The 24,702-nt window shown below is 36.1% G+C and overlaps 1 protein-coding gene across 1 annotated transcript in view; it reads left to right on the top strand.

Annotated features, from left to right (window-relative positions):
* cps1 (carbamoyl-phosphate synthase 1, mitochondrial) overlaps positions 1 to 21,949 on the top strand; it is a 41,805-nt gene extending 19,856 nt beyond the window's left edge. Inside the window, exons 27-38 of the mRNA XM_052565154.1 lie at positions 1,738 to 1,805; positions 3,762 to 3,837; positions 6,983 to 7,060; positions 8,489 to 8,596; positions 9,238 to 9,327; positions 9,637 to 9,807; positions 16,097 to 16,171; positions 16,796 to 16,894; positions 18,168 to 18,227; positions 18,382 to 18,494; positions 21,087 to 21,216; positions 21,293 to 21,949. Coding sequence (XP_052421114.1) covers positions 1,738 to 1,805; positions 3,762 to 3,837; positions 6,983 to 7,060; positions 8,489 to 8,596; positions 9,238 to 9,327; positions 9,637 to 9,807; positions 16,097 to 16,171; positions 16,796 to 16,894; positions 18,168 to 18,227; positions 18,382 to 18,494; positions 21,087 to 21,216; positions 21,293 to 21,421 — 1,197 coding nt within the window. The 3' untranslated portion in view covers positions 21,422 to 21,949. The remainder of the gene's footprint in view (positions 1 to 1,737; positions 1,806 to 3,761; positions 3,838 to 6,982; positions 7,061 to 8,488; positions 8,597 to 9,237; positions 9,328 to 9,636; positions 9,808 to 16,096; positions 16,172 to 16,795; positions 16,895 to 18,167; positions 18,228 to 18,381; positions 18,495 to 21,086; positions 21,217 to 21,292) is intronic.
* Positions 21,950 to 24,702: the final 2,753 nt, after the last annotated feature.

A 24,702-nucleotide genomic window follows, 5' to 3' on the forward strand; every position in this document is an offset into this window, starting at 1 on the left:
GACATATTCACAATGGACCCGTAGATCTTCTCCTCTTCTCTTTGTGCAGTCTGAATCAAAACATCGTCATGCGCTGGCGAACGTAAAGTTAGCCTACTGTTACCGGAAGATTACGGAATCAATTCGAAGTTGAATGGTTAACGTTAGTGTCATGAACACACCGCTGTCAATTTTGAGAAGCACCACCTTCAAACAAGTTAATAGCAAGCATTTAAGGGGCCTGCTAAAAAGGAAGCTATATTAGCGTTAGAGTAACATAACCAGCCTGAATTCACCAAATTGTGCTCTGGACCTGAGGGTAGCCTTCTCTTCCTTGCTTCTCTCTTAATTATCATCAGCTGGACTAGCGCTATCGCTCGCTTCTTACAACGGGACAGATACATGTTTGCTGCTGACCGAAAGGAGGAACAACAGACTATTAAAACTCCGCCAACGCCATAGCGCAGCGCAGCGCAAATCGCGTTGTATCTGAAGGGCAAGGCTGAACCCAGCATACCGCGTCCTGTGTGAAAGGACCATTACGCGGTCATTATGTGGGAAACACACCGCAATAGAATAAGAATAATTTTAATGCTAACGTTATAGTTTGACCTCTTATTAACGTTCGCGCTCTTCCACTAATAAACATGGTATTAGCTTTGTGGCTAATCTAATATAGCAATGCATGAGCGGCTGTAAGTGATGTTGCAGAATATTTAGAAGTGATAATGATAGGACCGTTAGCTAGAACTACCACACCGTTTTTATATACAGTGTATGAACTAAATCTACAATCATTTCACATGACGAACGACAGACTCACCTGGGTGGCTTGGCTGTCCTTCTGTAGTGAATTTCTGGCGCTGTTGTCAACTCTGGAGTTGCAGACCGCCCTCTGGTGGGCAAAGTATGCAACACTCATAACATGAGTGAAGCATGAGACTCTGTTTTTTCATGTTTCATCGGCCGTTATAAACGCCGATGCCGATTTAAATGCAATTAGCTCATATCGGCCGATAATATCGGCCGGCCGATATATCGGTCGGGCTCTAAAGGAAATGGGGCGATGCTAACTTCTGGGTTGACTTACATAAATGTAATTCTTGCAAAACTTTTATATTTTCCCGGTTTCAAAGACAGGGCTTTCAATAAGCCAGGATTGGGCCATAGATCAATTAGGATGTTTAAGTAACTTGAGTGTACCTTGAGACTAATAAAAGGAGCTGACATATTTAAGGATCAGACAGTGCAAGTTTCTTTCAGCCCAGACATGCATTTTAGTCTGGGACTAGACTTAAGCCTTGTCTGTGAAACTGGAGGTATGTGAGGTACAGATGAAATTTGCCATTTTTTTAGTTGATCCACCCGTATACAGTAAGCTCTCAATTGGATACTTAGATGTTCATTTTAATTTTAGATTTGTTCAATATAATGCTTTTATGTATGCATTTTAGCTTTAGTTATAGGAAGAATTTTATCGAATACATTTGGTAAAGGTTAATACCACTTGCTAATAACAGTCTGCTCCAAAACATGGTTTTTCAATCTTGTAGTTTTTTTTCTCTGTGAAGTAGCCAGTTCACAAAGCATTAAAAGTAAGGTGAATAGATGTGGTCAACGGTAATTGCCTGGCCCTTTGCCCACAGTCTGGAATTCAAATAGAGAATAGAGCACAATAAGTCTGACCTCATCTGCTACACATACTAGGTGATGTCGTGCAGCTGATTGCAAAGAGATATATAACTTTGTCTATTTCAGGAGGATGCTGTTTCTTTTGCCAGTACTGTGGGCTACCCGTGCCTCCTGCGGCCATCCTATGTTCTGAGGTGAGTACAAGGGGATCGGTGAAGTCAGGACACAAGCACAGCATGGAATTGACTCCCCATGTGATGCTTTTGTATCTCTTTGGCAGACTTTTGTGGGATAAAAAAAGGCCAAAATGTAATCACATTTCACTAATATTCTTTCCCTCCAATGATTGAAATCTACTGCAGCTGGATTAGTTACTGAACAAACCGACTTGAGTGAATGAATCATTCGAATGGTGCATTTAAAATGAATCCGCTCAAAAGACAAATCAACAAATCAGTAAACTGCTCCATAGGGCATTCTTTTCAGTGAACTGATTATTTATATTGAATAAAAACACCAATAATACATGATAAAGAAACATTTCCTCACATAAATATGGTCACTTTCTGCTACTATGAATTGTCATTGTATGAAAAAAGACCAAAGTGAATGTTTCGGACCAAAACAAAACAACACATTTTTGATTCCATTAATAGCTCTCCCATGTTTGTAACATGGACTGCCCTGAATCAAATTAAAGTAGACATTAGTCAGTGTAAAGTAGTCAACTGCTGATTTGTCAGGAGCAGAGAAATGTCACGTCAGGCTTCTCAGTGTCAGCCTGTAGAAATCTTGGGTAAGATGCAATTCACCCACGTTACAAGACTCTCAGATTGGCAGGACTTGAACGGCTAATTTGCTCATAATCAGACAGTCGGCATCTATTTTGAGTGCCGCAATGGGAAAATTAGGTTCCTTTTGAACCAGGCAACCAGTCCGCCGTGCAGCAAGAGGGCACACAAAAATTCACATCTCAATCATAAAAGCACTTTCATCAGTGGAGCACTATTCTATTTGTTCTCATTAGATGTTGCCTCAAAGGTTGCTGTATTTTTTGAGAGAAGATTAGAGCTTTTTTTTTTTCTCAGGAAACCGCAGTAGTCAAAATACAGAGACTCATATTGTGCCAAGTGTGAAGCTGATAGATTTCAGTGGGAGGTGCAGAGCACAATTTTTCAATCTTGTAAACAGACATATGAAACTAAAGCTAAATGAAAGTAATGCGCTTTAGCACATTTATTTATCACTAGCAAAATCTGTATACCTTTTTACGGTATAAATCAACACCCACACAATATAGTCTCTTGCAGAGACAGTGATTTGCTTTTTGTTTTCAAGAAAACCCAGCTGCCAAAATCAGGCCTTTTTTTACTTCTTTCATTCATTTGAATATTAACTGCCCGGTGTGTCTCCATCACCACTTAGCTGCTCAGTTGAGACCCGTGTTTTGAGTCCTGCTCTGTGTTTCTGTGGGTGATTGGTGCCAGCTGTGGTTTGGCATCGTTATATTGCCTAAACCCGTGCCTGAGGCTCAGACTCTCAGGGACTGCAGCTCCAACACAGAACCTGACAGAAACACTGCCAGTTCATCTGGACTGTGAAACGCTTCATACTGAAGAGAGCTAAGGGCTGTCTCAGTGTATTTCCCACTTGTCTCTCTGTGTTCACTGTATTTTGACGGTAAAACAGTGTAAAGGTAAGCAGTGATCACCTGCTATTTTTAATATTTTTTTATGGGATGCAACCAGAGTTTAAAAATGAAAAAAGGTGCACACACAAACCAAATTATACTATGGACATGTCCATATATGTGGATGATAATTTGATCAGGTGCAGTTTCCCTTCTGCAGCTGTTAGACATCTGGCTATGCCACAAATGTTAGCTGCAGGGCTGATGCCATTAAAATCCCCCCAAAATCTTTTTTTTCTCTCTGTATGAAACACATTCAGCGCTGATCGCCTCGAGGAACAGCTGACCCAAATATATTTCTCTAGTTTGCTTTTTCTCTCTTCCTTTCTTCATTTACACAACTCCACATATCTTTGCGTCTGTTAGGTTTGACTCTACAACCATCAAATCATGTTTTTTGTCTCCTGATGGGCTCATTTAAATGTCAGAGTGATAAATGATGAGGATCTTTTGTTTCCAGTGGCTCAGCCATGAATGTGGTGTACGGTGAAGATGAGATGAAACGTTTCCTGGAGGAAGCCACGCAGGTGTCACAGGTGAGATCGACACATTTAACCATTTGGCCCATTCGCAGCATAAATAACTTAACGTGATGTGTGTTGGTTTTGTCATGAATTATGTAACATGCAGCCCTTTTAGCCATTATCACAATGCATGGTGTTCTTGAAATTACATTTCATCATATCTGTACCCAACCTTTAGGAAAATATGCCCTAAAGAGCTTTTTATAAAAAAAAACAAAAACAAAAACAAAAAAACAGACCAAGCTCATTTCCAGCAGCTCCAGTTTTTCTTTACCTCAGGGCCAGTATTGATTTTCATCCGTTCCTGCTGCCCCTTACAGTTTTAAACACAAGAGTGCAGTAGTTTTCCTGAGTCAAGCAAAACTGTTTTACCATCACTGTCACCATCACTGAGCCATCCCTGAGCACATAAGGAGTATTTTTTTCACCATATAAAATTTTTTTTATTCGATTTTATATTTTCGTGCTTGTAAATTATTCAGACTTGTAGCTACAGGATGTAGAGAACTACTGAAGTATTGCAGCGCATGGCAATATTTTCATAAAATCAATGTTTTTTTTCTACTTCAAACCAAATCAAGACTATTAACTTTATATCTGAAATGTGATGCATAGCAGGTTTTTAAATAAAGTTGAATGCCTCATTAATGGTTGAATGCATTTTAGCTATGCATCTCTGCTAATTCATTCAATGTTGTAGTTAATTCTGCTGAAAGTCAAAGATTGTTATGCTTAAAGTAAAATTTTCTGAATTCGACTCTGGCATATAGATAGCCTCTATGCTACCAGCAGGGCTTAGATAATGGTATCCAATTGCAGAGTCGTAGCCGTATGAATGGAGAAGTGCGACAAAAAGCTGCGAGTTACAATGTTCAAAGATGTCTAGCGCATATTTACATAGAATAACCAATTAAAAAGCAGCGGAGCTTTGTAAACAGCTCAGAGTAATCATGTCATTTCCATAAAAAAGATATGATTTCTAAAACATATTTACTAGGATTTTTGAAAAGGTCATGTTCACACGTGATCTATTAATGGTAACTTAACGGTAATTTACCAGTTAAGACTGTATGTGTGAAAGGGGCTAAACTCTTCCTCTGTATACGCTGTGAATTTGAATTGCGTTCTAAAAACGTTCTTCTGGGAAAACGGTGTGCATTATTTCACAATTTTTTGTAACGTAAACCATTAAGAACCCTTTCCAACACAGGAGGACATCAACCTATTTCTAAATATGCTATTGTATTGTACATCGATTTCAAAATAAAAGTTTCTGCATGTGGCCAAATATTAAAATGTTATGTGTTTAAAAAGAAATTGTAATCACACTGTAAAGTGAAACGTCACAATGCCTTTTGCGCGTTCTGCATGTATTTGTTTTAATACATAATGTACTTAATTTGGTAATGTTCAAATCAACAATAAATGTTTGTGTTACTAAAAAAATATAAAAATAATCAGTAGATTACTTGATTACCAAAATAATCATTAGTTACAGCCCTAGATTAGTTACAGTATTTCTAAATTCAACTGCATTGTTTTACTTTTTGCAATTAAAAGAAATATTTTGTCACTGAAAATTTCTTAAAAATATTGTTAAAATATTGTCATGTTCTAGTGAACCAAGTATCTGTATTTTGTCTCATCTCATGACCTAAGTGTTTTGTCACACCCCTATTGTCGATAAGCAGTGATATAGCTGATATATATAAGTGTATGATTCAGCTTTCATTCTTCAGGTCAACCATATATTCATAAAAAAGAAAATCAGTTTGAATAAAGAAAGCAATAACTTTGCCATAGTAGTATCCTTTCAAATGTTAAAGTTTCCACAGTCATTGCATGCTTTGCCCCCGTATAAAAGTTCAGGCTCTGGATTATTTTTTGCTTTAACTCCTGTAAAAGATGTTAACTAAAAGCCACAGAACTCCAACAGTGATTTCATGAGGTATTTTACTTCACAGTCCTATAACAGTGCATATTAATGATATATATATATATATATATATATATATATATAGTTTCTTCTGCTCATTAAGCCTGCATTTATTTGATCAAAAATACAGAAAAAAAATTAATATTGTGAAATATTATTACAACTTAAAATAATCGTTTTCTATTTGAATATACTTAAATTTTTTACATTTTTCCTTTTGATGCAAAGCTGATTTTTCAGCATCATTACTCCAGCCTTCAGTGTCACATGTAACATCCAGTCTATCACATGATTATTTAGAAATCATTCTAATATTCTGATTTATCTATATCATTGATATGCACTGTTATAGGACTGGAGAGAGAAAAAGAGGGAGAGAGAGAGAGAGAGAGAGATTTATAGAGAGTTGTGAACTATTTTATGGCTCTGGTAAAATAAAAAAAGGTTTGAGCTGAACTCATAATGTTCTCCAGCACACAATTAGCATATGTACATCTTTCATCAGGTAGAGATGAGTGTATGTACTATTTATTGTGTCTCTACATACTCTTTGTATACTGCTGTTCAAAAGTTTGGGGAGTGAAAGAAGCTTGTTCACTAAGTCTGCATTTATTTGTTCTAAAACACAGTTAAACAGTATTATCAGTAAAGTTTTCTATTTAAATATATTTTAAAAAGTTATTCATTTCTGTGATATTCAAGCCACATACACACTAAAGGGTCATCCTGTTATTTACTGTATATCAATACAACTGCCACACAAGTTAAACTAAACGATGTGAAAGGCTGAAATAATCAATATCTACATCTGTACATCATCTGTACCTAAAAGCTTCAATTTCCCACCTAAATTTGTATTTTTTTGTTTGTCAGGTTTCCTTATAAAGCCAGTCAAATGTCTAATGGATATTATAAGATTGTATTAGAGACAGGTCTTTCAGGCAGGTGCTGGGTTGAAAGGTTTTTTTCTGCAAAGCATTATGCTTATATTGACTTAAGTAACAGAATGACCCTGTGTTGCATGAGGCTCAGGTTGGTATGGCTGTTAGAGACGGTTAACAATTCTGGGAAGCACTTCACGGACACTCTGTCTTTGTTAATGTACAGGTTTAGCCTTGAAAGGCCCTTTGAATCAGCTTTTCAATACAGTAATTTTGATGCCTTTTGCAGTATTTTTTATTTTTAGCAACGGTGTTAGTAACAGCATTTTCTTGGGAATAGGATCATCCTGTGGTCATCACTAAATTCATCCGAGGTGCCAGAGAAGTGGAAGTGGATGCAGTGGCCAAAATGGGCAAGGTGAGAGATGCTAGAATAATTTTTCAACAGAAAATGGGTAACATTAGTAAAATAACTGCTATCCCACACACCCACACATAAAAAGAAAAAAAAAACCCTTAAAAAATAAACGATATCTCACTGCTTCAGTCTAAAAAAATGCTTGTATGTTCCTTATCTCTTTGTTTCATCAAGGCTTTAGCACATAATTTTTGTGGTAAGTAAAATTAGGATTATAATATGACATCTAGTTTTTGCGTTAAAGTGATTATAATCCTAAAGGAATAGTTCACCCAAAAATGAAAATCGGGTAGGACTTTAATTTAAGGACCAACTGTCACTATTAACTAGTTGCTTTTTAGGATGCATAGTACTAGCATATTTGCTGTTTGTTAGTACTTATAAAGCATATATTACTCATAACCATATTGTAAATCCCTAAAAGGGATATTTCACCCAAAAATGACAACCAAAATTGTTTTATTCGCCCTCATATCATTCTAAACATGTATGAATTTCTTTGTTAAACATAAAAGTAGATATTTAGAAGAAAACTGTTTAAAATAGTTGTTGGTCCCCATTGACTTCCTTCCATAGTATTTCTTTCCATACTATGGAAGTCAATGGGGACCAACAACTATTTGATTACCAGCATTTTCAGATGATCTTCTTTTGTGTTCAACATAAGAAAGAAACTTACAGGTTTGGAATGATATGAGGGTGAGTAAATTGACAAAATCTTCATTTTTGGGTGAATTATTCCTTTAATCCTGTTTAGTACCAGAACTTAACAACTACCTTACTAACTATGAAAAAGCAGTAATTAAGAGCTTAAAGCAAAAATGATGGATAATCGTTTAATAGTGGGAATTGAACCATAAATTAAAGTGTGATGAACTTTGTAATCATTTACCTAGCCTCATGTTGTTCTAGAAGTTTCTTTCAAACAATCTGACTGCTCACACCTAAACTGAAGCTATTCTAGTTGCAGTGAGTGATCAGTTATTAAATTACATTTAAAGTTTTTCTGCATAAAACATATTACATGAGTCATACCCCTTCAAATTGATGTTTGCTAACAGGAACAAATAAGTGGTTCATTTTAGTCCCAGCTCTTAAGGACTTGATTTCACCTGCACAGTCTATTACTCCGTGCTTAAGTGACTGGGAGTTCAGGGTACAGGATGTTACTCGTCTCATTTTGCATATTCATAAACTTGCATATTGTTTTGCAATAACAACACTCAAAGGCTAGTACCATCAACAAAAGTAAAGACACTTTCAAAAGGTATCGAGATGCAACCATGGCAATCAATTGTTGGGAAAAGTGCAATCAAACACATAAGCCCTTCTATCATTTGAACAATGCAAATATAAAACGAGCTGAATTAATCAATTATATCCAAACAGCTGTATTAAAATCAGCCTAAAGTATGGTTGTGGTTACAGGTGCTGGCTCATGCTATCACAGAGCATGTGGAGGACGCAGGAGTGCACTCAGGAGACGCCACACTCATACTGCCCACCCAGACCATCAGCCAGGGAGCTCTGGAGAAGGTCTCAACTTCATTTTTATTCAACAAAGCTTGCTGTGTGAAGCTGGTTTGCACCTTATCCAGGCAGAATTTGCTTTTTCATCACATTTTAACACATTTATTCAATCCTCATCCAATTGATCTTTTTACACCATTTGTTGTACAATACGTTTTGGCATCAGCTGTTTTCTTTAAAACGTTGTGCCTTTTTCCATTCCCAACATAATGCTGAAACCATTACTAAAATTTGCATGGTTACTGTGATATCCAATTTGTTCAGGAAAATCGAAACTGGAAACACAAAACATATGCTGGTGTCATTTTTAATCTAAAGTTTCTTTCAGTGTGGTCTTGATTGTGTATTTCATGAGCCACAGATGTGACTTTGCAAAAATAGCCTGTGTGTTTGTGAAATCTACCTCTTAAAACAAATCTGACAAAACGTGTTTATTCCCATCAAAGTGAGAGGGCCAGCAGTCCATCAAAGTCTTCTCTTTTCAGCTGCCTCGGTTTATCAGAGTACATTTGATTGCTGTATATTTGATAGGGAATGCATAACTCAGACTGTGATTGATGTTTTCTGACTGTGTGTACATTTAAGACTTTTGAGTTATTACTTGTAGTTTATATTTATATATTTTTATTCTATATTTTTTATTTTAGGTGAAGACTGCTACACAGAAAATTGCAAAGGCGTTTGAGATTTCAGGGCCATTTAACACTCAATTTTTGGTGAAGGGCAATGATGTAATGGTAAGTTATTGGTGCTTCATGAAAAATATGTCTGTGACTTTAAAAAAGATAGGAATTTGAACAATTACTTTTTCAATGCCGGTGAACCGACTACATTTAGAAACATTTTTGATCCAGAATTATTATTAGTACTACTTTCCATTTTATTTATTATTTACTCTGTAAAATATGCTTTCTACTGAAAACATTGGGTCAAAGTAAGGACGAAATAAATCATGCTTTTGTGTTGAGGTTTTATTCAGCTTTATAATTGTCATTTGTGGAATATGTCTGCTGGTTACTCAGGAGGACCATGTGTTTCTGTCTCAGGTGATTGAGTGTAATCTGCGTGCATCTCGATCTTTCCCTTTCGTCTCTAAAACTATTGGTGTGGACTTCATTGATGTGGCTACCAGGGTCATGGTGGGTGAACCACTGGACGAGTCTCGTCTGCCCTCCCTAGAAAACCCAATCATTCCAGTCGACTATGTTGGCATTAAGGTAAGTATGTGTGTTAAGTAAAGTAAATGTGTGTTAGAGCTATGAACTAGCAGTTAGCACACATGCTTTTTATTCTAGTTTATATTATCAATGTATTAAATGTATAATTTGTATATAGACAGGAAATTACAAATGAAACATGGGCAAATAAAATAAATGTTTTTAAAACATATTTTTAAGATTTTAATTAGATTTTATCTATAAACTAGGTTGCATTTATTTGATAAAATAAAGATAAACCGTAATACTGTGGAATAGTATTACAATTTAAAATGACTGTTTTCTATTTTAATGTATTTCAAAGTGCAGTTTTTTTTCCTGTGATGGCAGAGTGGAATTTTCAGCAGCCATTTTTCCAGTATTCAATGTCACGTGATCCTTCAGAAATCATTTTGGTAATCTGGTGACCATGAAACATTTCTTATTATCAAGGTTAAAAATAGTTGCCATTTATTTTTTTTTGTGGAAACTAACAATTTTTTAAGGACTTTTAGGGTTCTTTGAATAAAAAGTTTCAAATAACAGGATTATTTAAAACAGAAATCTTTTGTATCATAAATCTTTACTGTTCCTTTTGATCAATTAATTTAATCCAACCTTGCTGTATAAAAATATTTAGTATAATAAAAAATAAAAATAAAATAAAAATAGTGCTGGGCAATGATTAATTGTGATTAATCACATCCATAATGAATGTTTTTATTTATATATAATACATGTGTGTGTACACGTTTTATTTATTATGCATGTGTAAACACACAGACAATATATATTTGAAAATATTTACCTTTGTAATGCATAATGCATATGTGTATTTGTATATACATAATTTACATAGTACACACACTGCACACAAAAAAAAATATTTTTGATGTGATTAATCGTTGGATATCACAAAAAAAAAAAACTTAATGCACATTTCTAGCATAATATTACATACCACATACTGTTTAGAGGTTTATTTGTTTTTTACTTTTCAGGTAACTACGTACTACTTACTGAACAAGCCAGTTAATCAGCTTTAAATGTGATTGATTGTACAATTAAATGAGTAGAGTGTTAGTGCTGGTTTGTATCACAGGTTCAGGAGTCAAAGTAGTTACAAGAATCTAAGACACTTGCCGCCTGAGTGGTGTCTCTATTCTCCCAAAGTCATTTCCTGTAAAATGATCAAGGAGTTTCAGTGCAATAGCCGCAAAGAGGAGCCAATCACAAGGGAATAATCCCTGTCTCCTGCCAATCTCAAAGTTTTAAATACCTCATTTAGTACTGAGAAGAATTTTAAACAGCTAACTGGATGTTTCTGTTGGAGAGAGACGTATAAGAGATTTACACTCTCTTGCCAGATTAAAGCTTCATTCTCTCTCTCTTTTTCAAATGCATCTCTGGTGATCTTTTTCTTCAGTTTCCCATAAGAAAAAGATGGCATGAATGAAATCTCACAAGTCATTTGTTTCTTCTCCTGAAAGTGCAAATGGAAATGTATAATATATAATCTAATCTAATCTTATATTATATTGCAAGTGCATATTTTTCTTTTATTCAGCGTTCACATTAATCATTGTCATTAATCAAGTCACAGCAAAGAATGTTGATAATGGTAGTTCAATATTTTATATAAAAATGCTGTTCTTTTGAAATATCTATTCAAAGAATAAGGAAAAAAAAGAGTATTCGTTTCCAACAAAAATATTAAGCAGCGCAACTGTTTTCAACATTGATAACAATAATAATAATAATAATAATAATAAATGTTTCTTATGTTAAAAATGGCATTTTCATTTTAAAACCCCCTCCGTCCACACTAGCGTTTTCAAGCATTTTCCAAAAGTTTCTCATCCACACTGAAACATCAGTGTGAAAATGTAAAATTCACTTTACTGTGCATGAGTAAAGCCTCAAAAAGCTCATTGAGATGATACAGACAGAACAGACATTTTCCTGCAATTCTTCTGACAGGATCATTTTATTTAGAAAAAAAAAAAAAAAAAAAAACTCAGCATACACTGAAGCGTCCAGGTCACACTTACTCATGATTGTATGTCTGATCTAAAAGGCAACTTCCCTCACATTTTGCCATCTTTGCAGGACTGCGATATGCAGGGGCGTCGCTAGGCCCTTTTTAGGGGGGCTTCAGCCCCCCTAAACTTATGCCCAGCCCCCCTAAAAATTATTTGATTAATTAATTAGTGATCGCTTCAGTCCCCTTTAAAATCTCATTTGAGACGGTGGCAAGCTGCATCAAGTTCCGGCTCCTCCCCTTATCTGAGTCTGCATGGATTCAGCGCGTTTTTCAATCCACAGGGGCGCCGAGCAGAGCGAACATCAGAGAGTACAAGGTGTGTGTGTGTGTGTGCGTGTGCGCGTGTGTGTGTGCGTGCGTGTGTGAGTGTGGTGTGTGTGTTCTCGCATCCAATACCAGTACGTCTTCGCTGCGTTCACTTTCAGCCTTTATCACAGTGTGACAGATTTTTTTTTTCCTTCCAACAAAAATGAAGCGATTAACACCCATGAAAACATACTTTAGAAAACGGTCATGATTTATTTTAATTTACTTTTTGAAATTGAAAACATATTATTGTGTATTTCGGCATTACATTATGCAGCCATGCAAAATAAATTATTAATGACACACATCATTGTCTGAAAGTACTAAATGGCACAGAGAGAGAAACATCATGTGGAGTTATTTTGTTTTCTATTATTAAACATAATTTTGTATTAAGTAATAATTAATCATTAGTGTATCATGATACATATATTAGAGTAAGAGTAGGCTAAAGGGATCTGTGATTTTTTTTTTTTTAAGTAATTGATTTATAGAAGTGGCAAATTGATAATGATGTTATTTTTAATAAATATAAATAAATATAGAACAGATTAAACATATTGCCAATAGACAATTACATTAATACATGTTTTGTCTATATTCTTAATGAATATTAGCTGGTTAGTTAAATGATTTGAAATGAAATAAATGTTCAGGGGCTGACTTGATGTATAACCAACCGTATTGTTGATTATAAAGGCTAAAAAGCTAAAAATTAATAATAATAATAATAATAATAATAATAAAATATAATAATTTATATTTCATTGTAGATGGATATACAACATTTTTTTTGTCGTGCGGGAGTAGGTCTGCAAATGAGCAACAGTCAGGTGAGAATAGAACAGACAGCCTCACACACACACACACACAATACCACTGTGTTCCCAAGATTCATTGCAGTCATTGAACCCTTATGTTGTTTTAATTTTCTGCCAATTTCCACGTACATTTCATAAGAAAAAGCAGTGGTATCATCAAAGGATAAACATGAATGTCCTAATACTGAATCAGGAAGTCTTTATTGTAAAAAAAATAATAAAAAAAATAAAAAAATCTACATTCCCAATTCAAAATTTTCCAGTGACTGGTCACATGTAAAAAACTGTATTAGTTTTTTTTTACAGTGTTATATATGGCTCAGTCAGTACTCCTACTCCCATATATGAAATACAGGGAATACAATGGAATAGTGGATTGCAATAAGGTTAGTAGTATACAACCCTACCCTAATAGTAAAATAATATTTTTTAATCATACCCTTATTGGGGGCTGAGCCCCCCTAAAATCAAAATCTTAGAATCGCCCCTGGCGATATGAAGAGTGTACATAGAAACACATCTGTAGCAATAGTGTGAAAGTGAATACCACATAAAAGGCACAGTAACGGTATAAACATAGATATTTATTGACACTATATGTTTCACATGATTAAACGTGTTATCGTTTTCAAACGCCTCAGTTTCCTAGACTACACTACAACATGAAAATGGCATTTTCAAATGTATCCACTTTGGAGAACATTTTTTAAAAGGTACATTTTCCTTGACCAATTTCAGTGTGGACGGATGGCCAAAACGGAGAGAGAAAAAGACACGTTTTAAAAGATTTTTGAAGGATCATTTGACTAAAGATGGCTACAGAAAATTCAAGTTTGCCTTAACAGAAATAAATTACATTTTAAAATGCATTAAAATATAAACGGTTATATTAAACTGCAGTAATATGTAAGGATATATTTTTCAGTTTTTACTGTATTTGTCAACTTAATGCAGGCTTGGTGAGCATAAGAGACTTTTTTCAAATGTTACAGACAAGAAACATTTAAACAGTAATGTATACGTAATATTTTCCCTTTCTTTATTGTATGGCATATTCAGAGTAAGGATAAAGGGACTTTAAATTAACTGAGCATGGAGTTAAATTCTGTCAGAGCAGTCCGATGCAGGATAATATAAAGAAATATGACAGTGTCCACATCGGTACATTATCCTGTTTCATATTTCCTCTGTTTGTGTCAAGCTGGGTAGAGTCTCAGAAACAGTGCTTTTCCTGCCTAACAAGTCCCAAATGTGAAGTCTGTTCCATCTTCCTCAGCTACACAGACTGCTGTCGGATGAAGGTCAGCATGTAACAGTTTTTCAGAGAGCATGGACACACTCCTTTGTGTTTCATGAAAGTGCTTGTTATCCTTTTTCGGGAATCTGTGCCTCACGTTTACCACAGAACCATGTTTTTGTGAAATCGGTCCACGAAGGTAATCCAGATCTCCATCTTAAGATCAAATACAAATTTGCTCATTGATTTTTCTACATCTTTCTGCTGGCATTATACAATGTGATTGCTGGTTACAATATCTGCAATTTTCCTCTTGTAATGTATGCAGCGAACCATTGGGACAAGGAAGGCCTGGTTTCCATGCCAACCACTGGCCTTTAAAGGAATCTCTATAAATTGGTAATAGGGAAGCCCACTCTTTGCGACTTCATGTTCTGGGATTCTCCCTCGCAGTTAGTGTGAATCCTCAGGGGGTTCAGTAGTAAATAATGTATCTGCTATGACGATGAACAGACTCTGGAACGATGCCCGGTTTTGAATAATAGTAGTAGTAGTGTCCTTCACCTCCACAGTTCAGCTTGGTGGAGTTGCCCACTGGGATTCCTGCCACATTAACAGCCAACAGTGCTTCCACACCAGAACGAATCAAAGCTGCTTTTGTTTATTCCCGCCGGTGCTGCCTTCACTCGCATTTACATGCGTAAGTGAGGCTGGCCTATCCAGGGCTGATTAGATGGCTTCAAGGATGAGTTCCTCCTGGTGGCGCTCTGCAGTGGAGGCTGGGGTAGCGTGTTAATCTGCGTCCCGCGTCCCTTGTTCAGGTAATGGGAGCTGTCTGCTTTTAATTGGAGAGATAAGGACGTCACTTCTCATAGGGAAATCTGCTTGCCCCCTCACTCTAGAACTGCGTGAACAGAAGTCAAACCGCTCCAAAACATTTCACTTTAACAGTCTCACCATGTTCTATAAGCTGACACTCAGTAGCACCCATTATCCAAATTCATCCAGCATCTTTTTTTCTTTCTTTAAAATGTGTTCAGTTTATTCAGAACATTAGGTTGTTTACCTCATTTTAAGTCAATTCATTATGTCCTTCAAGTTTGTTGTGTCTCTTCCACAATCTGATGTTTTGAATGTCCCCGGTGTGGATGATTCAGGTCTGCTAATGTTTTGGCCTGTGGGTGGCAGTGGTGTAGCAGGTTTACCATTTTCCCATACTCTTTCATTTGAGAAGTTCTAGTATGATATTATTTGATTGGGGAGAACCACCCTAACATGTCAAATGCTCTTAAAACCTTTAACCCTATATTCAAAATTGTGACATTAGACTTTCATTATGCTCGTATAGATTTTCTCGCTTTCTTGTTCCCAGGATGCGTGATAAGCACTGTTCAGTAATGCTTCACAGATAAGTGTCAGGAAGTAAACCGCATTGTATCAGATGGCTTTTCTAAATAAATGGAAGCCTGCATAGTTATTACAGATATTACAGCTTAGATATTACAGCAGTAATCAGTTGTTGTACATTTTATTTGTTAAAATAATTCATAATTTTGTTATTATTTGTGTGTATATATAATTGTAAAGAGTTTGGGGTAGGTAAGATTATTATTATTATTATTATTATAAATAAATCAGGCATTTATAATGTTATGGTTACATTTAAAAGGTTATTTTAATCTTATCTTATGGATAGATGAGTTGTTTTAAACTGTAATGATATTTCACAGTAATCCTGTATTTTTATTACATAAATGCAGCCCTGATGAGAGACTTTTTTTCAAAAACATTCAGAAACTTTTGAATGTATATGCCTCAGCCAGTAAAACAAAACAAAACAAAACAAAACAAAACATATTGAAAGTCCTCTATTTGAAACTGAATGTTTCTACCCTTTGCTAGGCTCCTATGTTTTCCTGGCCTCGCTTGAGAGAAGCTGACCCTGTCCTGCGTTGTGAGATGGCCTCCACCGGAGAGGTATGGAGCTGCTTCAGGCACATTGATTACCATTACATCTGTCATAAAATCTGAAGTGTCCACAGCTTGTGTTTTCATCTCAGGTTGCTGGGGAGCAGTCCTACCCTCAGGGATCAATATTTACATATTGTTTACCAGTTGTAGCCTAATTAGTTCAGTGGCTCAATTCAGTGGATACATACTTCTAGTTTTTCTGTCCAAAAAAAATTAGTATTTTTATGTTTCCACACGGGCCGGTTTACCTGCTCTCCCTGGCAACGAGAAAACCATAGAAACTGGCCTGGAGGACAGTGAAGCAGGAGGAGCGTTTTTATCGTGCAGCACAGATTTCCAGCAGTAGAACAGGAAGTACAATATCTCCACCCCAGATTTTATGATGGCCCCATTCTGTCCTTTTTTCATAATTGTAATATCACACCAGTCTACCTTCATTCAGCAACATCTTTAATATGTTTGATTTATTTCACCTTGGCTTTGAATATTGTTCTAATGGAGATAAATGAATAATTTATCCAGGAGTTTCTGCGTGCTGTGATGAATATTTGCAGATTTGCTCATGATCTTAAAGATCAAGATATTTCTTTCTTGCTCTTGTTTTTTTTCTCTTGTCTTTTCTCTCTGCAGGTGGCATGCTTTGGACCAAACATCTACTCTGCCTTCCTGAAGGCCATGCTCTCTACGGGATTCAAGCTTCCCCAGAAGGGGATTCTCATTGGGATTCAAGTGAGGGAGAAACTTTTTTTGTCCTTTCCTTAAGGGTTGAATCTCAAAGGAGTGTCTGCATCACATCCTATCATATTTACTCAGTAGAACATGAACATTTCTGGCTTGTTTTGATCAGAGCAGGTTGTTTTTTGCAAGTCATTATCTGCTCATAAAATGTAAAAGGCTATAATATGAGGTTTTCAAGTAGGAAATCAATTCCTGAATATATTTAGTGAACATTTATGAATTTAAGAATTGACATGTAACATTTCTGTTAATTTCTCACCCTTGCGTTGTTAAGGTCTGGCTGCTCTGGCAACTAGGTTTGTCAAGCTAACGACAAAGGTCCATAATAGTATTATGAATATGGTCAAAATTACTTGTACACTGTATTCTAAGTCTTTTGAACAAACTGAAAGTTATGATGTTCTTCCTAAAAACTTGCCCTCTACCATAGCTTGCAAATATTATTTTTTATATGCGTTTTTGCATGTAAATCTCACTAAAGCTTCACATAAACTTATAACCATCCCAAAGGGGTGAATACCGTGACACACATTCACTGAAGAAAGTTACTCCGTGGAATGCAACAACCTTGTGATGCAGGCAATGTATAAAACAGGCTTTTAAAATAAATTCTTAAATGCTAAAAATACAATGGACTTTCTGATTTGTTTCCTCAAATGTTTTTTATCGGCAAAATTATTTCAGTGTGCATCTTCCTTTGGTGTAAATGTGTGATGTCCACACATCATTTTAAGCCTTGACTATAAGACTGGAATTCAGAGGCTTTGTTTTATGTTTTGATGTAATATCATCATTGGCATGCCCTCTTTCATTTTCTCCTGTGCTCTCTCAGATGTTTACGATTCATGCCCACTCTCAGCGTGGATCAAATATCTTGTCAGGGTCATTGACGATGCTCAGACAGCACTGTTTTCTAATAGAGTCTCGGGTATGAATGAGAGCATGAAATCCCCATTCGAAACAAACCCCCAGTTCTGTAGATGCTACCTGCCTGATGGCCGTACCTGGGGACTGCAGATCTGACATGCTTTTTAAAGCCTGATTACCAGCCTGTGGTTAAGTCTCCGTGAACACAGAGCTGCGCTATTGATCTGGAAGTGCTTAGGGGAAGACTTTTCTTCTAGAAATAGTCTCCTTGCTCTGCATCCATCCACACTGACTGCCTGACCTTTTAGCTTTGAAGTTTTTTTTTGTTTGTTTTTTTGTCCAGTTATCTTTTTCTTTCTGCTTTCTCAGTAGTTATTTTACTTTTTTTTGTCTCCAGCATTCATTCAGGCCTAACTTCATGTCCACTGCTCATCAGCTTCATGAGGAGGGTTTTAAGGTGAGTTATTTCCATTCACTTTATTGGGTTTGAGTTAGACTTTATTTAAATCATGGAGCAACAAAAAAGCTGCAGACACTCTATTTTTTTCGTAGGTGAATAACATCTTGATTTAAAAAAAACTAAAAAACTGCTTCTGTATTTGTATCTTTAGCTCTATGCCACAGAGGGTACATCAGCTTGGCTCAATGCTAATGATGTTCCAGCAATCCCTGTTGCTTGGCCAAGCCATGAAACCAAAAATACAATCTTACCCAGCATAAGCAGGTGAGTACTTTTACTTTTTTTTTCATTTTAGTTTTATTATGGTTTTTATTAACCCTAATTATGCTCTCAATTGCTATAAAATATTCAATATTTTTTTATGTTTATTAAAAGTGGTATATAAACAGCATAGGACCACATACTTTATTAGTATTACATAGTACTGCTTTCATGCCCTGATTATGGGCTTTGTTTAACGGAAACATTTAGCTCTGACAGTCACCGATCGGCTGTCATGAGACCCTAGAAGTTATGTCTGTCAGCAGAGGCTCCAGTCATCTTTGAGGCATTCAGGCGTCTTTGTGTCACTTATGTTAGAATTCTGCTCTGGTGCACGGCTCTGTCATAGCAAAATGCCTTCACTGAAAGCGTATTCTAGACACTGCATGCTGAGATACTTCAAGTATGTCTGCCATCTACCCTCAAGAGGTTGCAGTCTTATTACACTGTTTTGTTGTAATAAGAGATGTTTACTTAAGATGGATCACAGTTTAAGCACATCACATTTATAAATAATCAGAGGATGCTTTTAACACAGCTTCACATACATTATTGAGACTTGGGATCACAGTTTAAGGTTTGGTTTCTGGTTTGAATTTGAGTAGATGATTACAAATTTTGATACTTGTATTTAGGCGTATACCCTAATTAATGCAGGGCACTTTTGAAATAAGTTTAAAATCATGTGCACCTACATGGAAATCAACTTGTTGTAGTAACCTAATAAAATAATTTTTGTATTGAAAGGGTTGCCTTATGGGAAAAAATGACTAAGGGAGTGTTCACACTTGTAGTTCGTTTCATTTGGTCCAAACCAAAAAGGAAAATTATAAATTTGGTCCTGGCCCGCTTAGTGTTCACACTGGCATTTTTGACAGCGAACCTAAACACACAGAACCTAAAGGCATAGTGATACGTTCACAACCTGATTGGTCGACTTAATTAAAGGGGGGGTGAAATGCTCATTTTCACTCAATCTCCTGTTAATCTTGAGTACCTATAGAGTAGTACTGCATCCTTCATAACTCCAAAAAGTCTTTAGTTTTATTATATTCATAAGAGAAAGATAGTCTGTACCGATTTTTCCCGGAAAAACATGACCGGCTGGAGGCGTGACGTGTGGGCGGAGCTAAAGAATCATGAGCGCCAGTAGGCTTTTGCGTTGAGAGCGTTTGGAAGTTGTGACATTACCGTGAGGGAAAAACCATCATCCAAAACAAACCATGGCTTACAGTCAGATTCAGCGTATATTTATGATCCAGAATCAGATCCCGAGGCTGAAACTGAACGAGAGCAGCAGCAGCAACGACTCGCTCCAAGCAGGGCTCGAACCCGGGTCTCCGGCATGGGAGGCGGACGCACTAACAAGGAGGTAGAGATATTTTAAGCGGTTTTACTCACTGCCTGCGGTTCCAACACACGATCGTGACCCTTTTTCGTTGGGATTGCATCATCCTTAAGAAATAAACGATACGCAAATCCGTCGTCAAACTGGCCCTTGTTTGTAAAACAAGCATCTTCGAAATGCAGGGAACAAACAAAAACACTTGCACAACTCCGTTGATGCTCTGTAAAAATAAACTCCATCCACTGGTCCCTTAATGCTGTTTTTTTTTTGGTAATCTGTGCAGGGTTGTCTTGCCCTGGCAACCAAAAACACACTCCTTTTGTGACTTTTCGCGACGCTCTCGCTCTGGTCATTGAATCGCTCTGATCAGTGAATGTCTCTGCTCTCAGTGCTCTGCTATACGGGAGCACGCGCTCTTCCGGCAGAAGTGCCTCAGGACCCATATAAGGAAATTCCGCTCCATCTAACGTCACACAGAGCCATACTCAAAAAGAACTTTCCAAAACTTTGTGACAAACCAGAAGGAGTATTTTGGGAACAAAAATACTCCTTCAAACGTAAAACTTAATTATTGAAACTTTGTCCATGTTTAGCATGGGAATCCAACTCTTTAACAGTGTAAAAAACTCAGTATGCATGAAATAGCATTTCACCCCCCCTTTAACGTATATAACTTTATCATGACAGAATTCAACGAACATCTGAAAACAACAGGTGCATTAGACTTAAAGTGGAGAGCATACCGATCGGTTCATGATATCATACCTAATGCTACCTGCTGGACTAAGTGCGCTCATTTTTGCGTATAAATCATATTATTTTAATTTCACCACCTGCAAATTCAGAAGGAGCTCAAAAAAGGCACTTTACCTCATCGTTGCTCCACGTTTTGCTTATTTTGTTTTGGTTACACTGCATCTTCAAATGATGTTGTATAGTTACACATCTTGTCGTTACTTCCTGTTTTGGGGTTTCGTTTAGAACTATTTGTTCCGTGTTGCATTCATATATCATTTCAACTGCACCAGAGTTCGTTTGGAAGCGGAACCGAGAACCATCTTTTTTTAACGGTCTCAGTCTGGCACCAGGGTATGGATGACAGTGATCACACTTATTTAAACAAACCGCACTAACAGAGCAATCGCACCAGAGTTCGTTTTAATCAAACCAAACATGACAAGTGGGAACACACCCTAAGTGTATCTCTACATTTTTATGGATTACTCCATTTTCTGGTTTCTAAATAGACTTATCAGTGAAGGACACATTGACCTTGTGGTCAACTTACCTAATAACAACACCAAGTTTCTTAAGGACAACTTCCAGATCCGCAGAATGGCGGTGGATTACGAAGTACCACTAATAACAAACTTCCAGGTCAGCCTTCTCTTTTAAATGCATCATAATTCATTTTTGTTCTATAGTATTAAATGCCTGTTTTCCTTTTCTGCAGGTTGTAAAGCTGTTTGCAGAAGCCATCAGGTATTCCAGCGATTTAGATGCCACCAGCCTGTTCCACTACCGCCAACGTGAGCCCAGACTGTCAGAAAACTCTGCTGCATGGTCAACTTGTAACCTCTAAAACAGGGGACTAAGTTCAAAAATTAGCCATGTGTTGTTATCTATTGTGGGACAACTGAACAGTTAAAACCGGTTTTACAATCATGTATCTAATTAAACAGGGCTCAACAGTAAAGCCTCATTCACACCAAGAAAGATAACTATAACGATGATTAGATCTATATTAGCTTCCATAACCAACACTCAATAACATTCTGTATATAAGCACGTGCTGCAGTTTTGTTATCTGCCACTGTAATTGCTCAAGCTAGCAGTCAGTGTTTTTAGTTCATCTACCGTATTTTCCGGACTATAAGTTGAACTTTTTTTCATAGTTTGGCTGGTCCTGTGACTTATAGTCAGGTGCGACTTATTTATCAAAATTAATTTGACATGAACCAAGAGAAATGAACTAAGAGAAAACATTACCGTCTACCGTCTATGCTGCTCAGTGCTCCTGTAGTCTACACTGAAGACATAGAGCGCCCTCTCGCGGCTGTAGACGGTAATGCTTTATCTTGGTTCTTGGGTCTAAATAAATGCGACTTAAAGTCCAGTGCGACTTATATATGTTTTTTTTCTCATCATGATGTATTTTTGGACTGATACTCAGGTGCGACTTATAGTCCGAAAAATATGGTATAGAAAAAATATTGAAAATGATTCTAGTTATTCCTGTGTACTGTTGTAGTTGTTGTATATTTATATAATATTTATACTATTTTATATTTATACAATGATAAACTATTGAATTAATATACAGTATATTATTTTTTTAAATTCATTTTTACATTAAATTTCTTTACAAACAATAATTTGACTAAATCTATGCATTTATATCAACTACTGTAAACAATACAGATCTATCTTTATTGTTGAGCCCTGCCACAGTTATCGAAACAATTACAGATATTTATAAATGTGTGTCAGTTTTTGAACTGTCAGTATTCACGGTCTATATTTCTTGGTTAAAAAAAAGTAAGAGACCAAGACAAGCTAGCTATCATTAACCATAACAATACTACTTTTATCCAAAATGTATTAGGCTGAACATGGCATGTGAGTTTGTGAGGCAGTGTTGAGCTTTATGGCTGTTTTTAACACTCAGCACTGTCTGTTCAATGTACCAAAGAGAGAGAAACTGCTGCTCTCAGCACACAATAGCAGATATGAGTGTGATCACACAAAAAGATAATGATTTCTATGAATGTGTCCATGTTTGTGCCTCTTACCAGAGTGAGCTTGGAGGATATGTCTTGACTTTGCTTAATTAATATTAAGAAACATCACAGAAAAGTTATTTTACGCTAGAGCAGATCTTCAAGAACAGGTCATTTATAATTAACATGTTTAGTGAGATGGAGTATCTAATAAAAGACCCAAAATATTTATGCACCATTTCGTAGCTTTTTATTTCGTCCTTTAATTCAAAATGTTTAATCTTGCTGGAAAATCACAAATGGAAAATATTGGTCTGAGACAAATTAAAGTAGTACATTTATAACAGCTTCTTAATTGGTGCAATGCTGTTTATCCATTTATTCGAACTGTCATTCATGAGCGAAACATTTGAAGCTTCTTGGGATATTCCTCATTCAGCTTTATTAGCCTGCTAGTAATAGAAATATCAAGCACTTAGCCACCTATTAGCATTACTCTGCACACACATTATGTTTATCACTTAAACATCACTTAAACTCTGCGCTAATTGGAAAAAGCTAATATTATGACCAAACAGCCCACTAGAGTGTTGCACATTAGTGGTCTAGATATTGATGTCACAATTAAATCCCAACACATCTGTGTTTGTGTGGGAGCTAAGTACGCTACATGTCTCAGCTCATGACGAAAAGAGATTGCAGAAAGGGAGAAACCAAACCTAAATGGTTGAAAAACAGCAGTAGAGTAAGATAAGTCCTTTTATAGTACTGCAGACAAACAGAAAGTAGAGTAATATATATTTTTAGAATTTTAGCACACCTCACACATTCAATAAAAGGACAGCTCACATTAAAATAAAATAAAAAAATGTCAAGGTCTCACCTTTTGTGTTTCACAGAAGATGAAAAAACTATTCCTTACAGCATGATATTGAATAAAGATGTATTTTTAACTTTTTGGTGAATTATTCCTTATATGCAAGTTCCTATGGTTCAAGGGTCTCCGTTTAAGCAGTTACAGATAGAATCTTTGTGTTCATTAGATCAACGGAAATCACTGAACTGGCACACAGGCATTTGAAACACCAGTGGGCAGATGGCACCTTATGTCAGCCAGATGAGGGGGCACACATGTGGCAGTGATAGAATTCATATTTAAGCCATTTTGTATTGGCTAATGGCCATTCATTTACAGCAGGGCGTGTTAAGGCATTATGCGGAATGTGCCCATTTTGACCCTGATGCTGTTTTGCAGCTGTTGGATCAAAACAGCTCCGTGGCGTACATCTGCTCAAATGGAAGACAAGTGGATGAAAACCTTGAGTTATTTTTCTGTGTTGTAGAATATATTGATGAAACAAACAGCCTAATGCAGGTTGTGCTGTCTAAACATGCAGCACTGCCAACAGGTGTTATTTGTGTTTGTTCATTATCAGGTCCAGGCGGAAGCTCTCGCTTTTTTTTTTTTTTTTTGATTCCATTTTCTCTTCTGATTTTGAAGGGAAATGTGCAAAATTGCAATGTGGAAGGTAGTTAACCATAATGAAATGTATTTAATAAAGCAGAGATTTTTCAAATTAAATAAGCCGAAAAAAATGTAGAATGTGATTGTTGTTTGGCATTCTTAAAACACCATGATTAGACTTATTACTAATAGTAATTAACTATATTACTTCCAAATTCTATAATGTGATTATTGTATTTATCTTTTATCATATTGCCATTACCACCACGTTATATCTAACAACACCCTGTTTGTTGAAAAATTACTGATGTGGCTTTCTCATTTCTCATTTCCCCTGTGTATATATAGATAGTTTCTGTACTTTAGTTAGTGGAATATGACATGATATAACAATAGAAAGTACATTTACAGTTCGTTTACAGTTTACATTAGTACTTTGAACAATGTATTATGATGAATCAATCATTTAATTTATAAATTAAAGGGGCAGTTCACCCAAATCTTCTTTATAGTTCCATGGAAGATAGAAAGTCATACAGGTTTGGAACATGAGGGTAAATGATGACTGCATCTAACATTTTTGTATCAACAAATACATATACTAATGTTAACAAATTTAAGCTTTTTGTAAAGTGTTATCTTTGTTTCATGTAGGCTATAAAACTAGGGTTCGATGGC

Source organism: Carassius gibelio, chromosome B9, assembly GCF_023724105.1.
Source record: "Carassius gibelio isolate Cgi1373 ecotype wild population from Czech Republic chromosome B9, carGib1.2-hapl.c, whole genome shotgun sequence".
In the NCBI taxonomy this organism is placed as follows: Eukaryota; Metazoa; Chordata; class Actinopteri; order Cypriniformes; family Cyprinidae; genus Carassius; species Carassius gibelio.